This window comes from Herpailurus yagouaroundi, unplaced genomic scaffold (assembly GCF_014898765.1).
Source record: "Herpailurus yagouaroundi ecotype Mexico unplaced genomic scaffold, PumYag 182, whole genome shotgun sequence".
NCBI lineage: Eukaryota > Metazoa > Chordata > Mammalia > Carnivora > Felidae > Herpailurus > Herpailurus yagouaroundi.
The window spans coordinates 39,397,557-39,399,045 of NW_024412413.1; the positions used below are offsets into that span (position 1 = coordinate 39,397,557).

At 75.5% G+C, this 1,489-nt stretch overlaps 1 protein-coding gene across 2 annotated transcripts in view; it reads left to right on the forward strand.

Moving 5' to 3' along the window:
• Positions 1-909: 909 nt before the first annotated feature.
• The window catches only part of PAWR (pro-apoptotic WT1 regulator), a 144,867-nt gene continuing 144,287 nt past the window's right edge, over positions 910-1,489 (forward strand). For both annotated transcript variants that reach the window (XR_005795410.1, XM_040491351.1), the window contains exon 1: positions 910-1,467. Coding sequence is in view for 1 of the 2 variants with exons in the window: in XM_040491351.1 (XP_040347285.1) it covers positions 1,189-1,467 (279 nt within the window). In the remaining variant the exon portion in view is untranslated. The remainder of the gene's footprint in view (positions 1,468-1,489) is intronic.

Consider the following 1,489-nt stretch of genomic DNA (forward strand, 5'->3'; position numbering starts at 1 on the left):
TGAATCATCACAAGTTGACTGCATTATTCCCCCTCGGCCAGCAGCCTTCGAGATTTTCCCTCGAAGAATATGTCTTGTACTTAAAAGGAAGAGTGGTGGGAGACGGGGAGGCGGAGAAGAGGACCGGGGTGAAGGGCGTGGAGGGCCGTTCCGCCCGGAGTCGGAGCCGCCGCGGGGCCGCGAGCCCAGGAATGTGCGGTCGGACAGGCGGGCGCGGGGCGGGCCGCAGCGGCGGGCTGGACAAGGCGGCGCGCACCTGAGCGACGGGGGCGGGGCGTCGGCGGGCACGCACCCCCCCCCCCGCCCCTCCCTGGGGGCGGCGCCCCTCGCGCGCCGTCTCGGCCCTTTCCGCCCGCGCTTCGGCGCCGCTCGGCTCCCCTCCCGCCCCTCGCTCCCTCCCTCTTTCCCTCCCTCCTGGCCGGGGAGAGTCGCGAGCTCCGGCCGCGAGTTTGCCGCAGCTCCTTCCGCGCCGCCGCGTCGGCTCACCTGGGCGCCGACTCCCAGACCCGCGCCTCGTCCCCCCCAAACTCCCCCCAGGTAAGGGGCTGCCCGCGCTCGACCCGCGCGCCCGTCCTCCCGAAGCGGCTGGACAACTGGTGTGTTTGCGCGTCCAGCCTCCTCTGCGAGCCGCCCAGGGGCTTCGCGCCTCGCCCAGGCTTGAAGGTGTTGGTGGCGGGGACCTTGGGCCGACGGTGGCCGCAGCGAGGGGCAGGAGAGGCGGCGAGCCGACAGGTGGCGGGGTCTGGCCCCGGTCCCCTTACCGCCGCAGGCGCAGACCCCGGTGGGGATGGGGCGGGCGGGCCGGGGGTGGGGACAGTGCCTTTCTCCTCCCCTCGAGGGGCGGCGATCGCCGGGCCCGCCGTGTAGGTGCGTCGGAGAAACTTTGCAGGGTGGGGACTCTGCAGCCACTTGCCGCCGGGGACTGGTCGCCGCGCTGTGCGGGGGCGGGGGGCTCCGAGACGGGTCGCGGGGGCAGCCCCTCAGGCCAGGCGAGGACCTTAACGCTTCCCTTCCCCGCCCCCTTTTGTGTTTCCCCTCAGACCCGCCGGCCGCTGGGGGAGCCGCGGCCGCCCCCGCGCCCGGGGGTCGTTCCCTCGCATCCTCCGGGCCGCGGGAGGGCAGAGGCGGCGGCGGCCGGAGCCGGGCCGGGCGGCCTGAGGTGAGAGCCCGGCCGGCCCCGCTGGGAATATGGCGACCGGTGGCTACCGGACCGGCGGCAGCGGCGGCAGCACCACCGACTTCCTGGAGGAGTGGAAGGCGAAGCGCGAGAAGATGCGCGCCAAGCAGAACCCCCCGGGCCCGGCCGCCCCGGGCGGGGGCAGCAGTGACGCGAGCGGGAAGCCCCCGGCGGGGGCTTTGGGCACCTCGGCCGCCGCCGCGGCCAACGAGCTCAACAACAACCTCCCGGGCGGCGCGGCCGCACCTGCCGCCCCCGGCTCCGGGGGCGTGAACTGCGCCGTGGGCCCCGCGGCGTTGCCCCGCTCCGCCC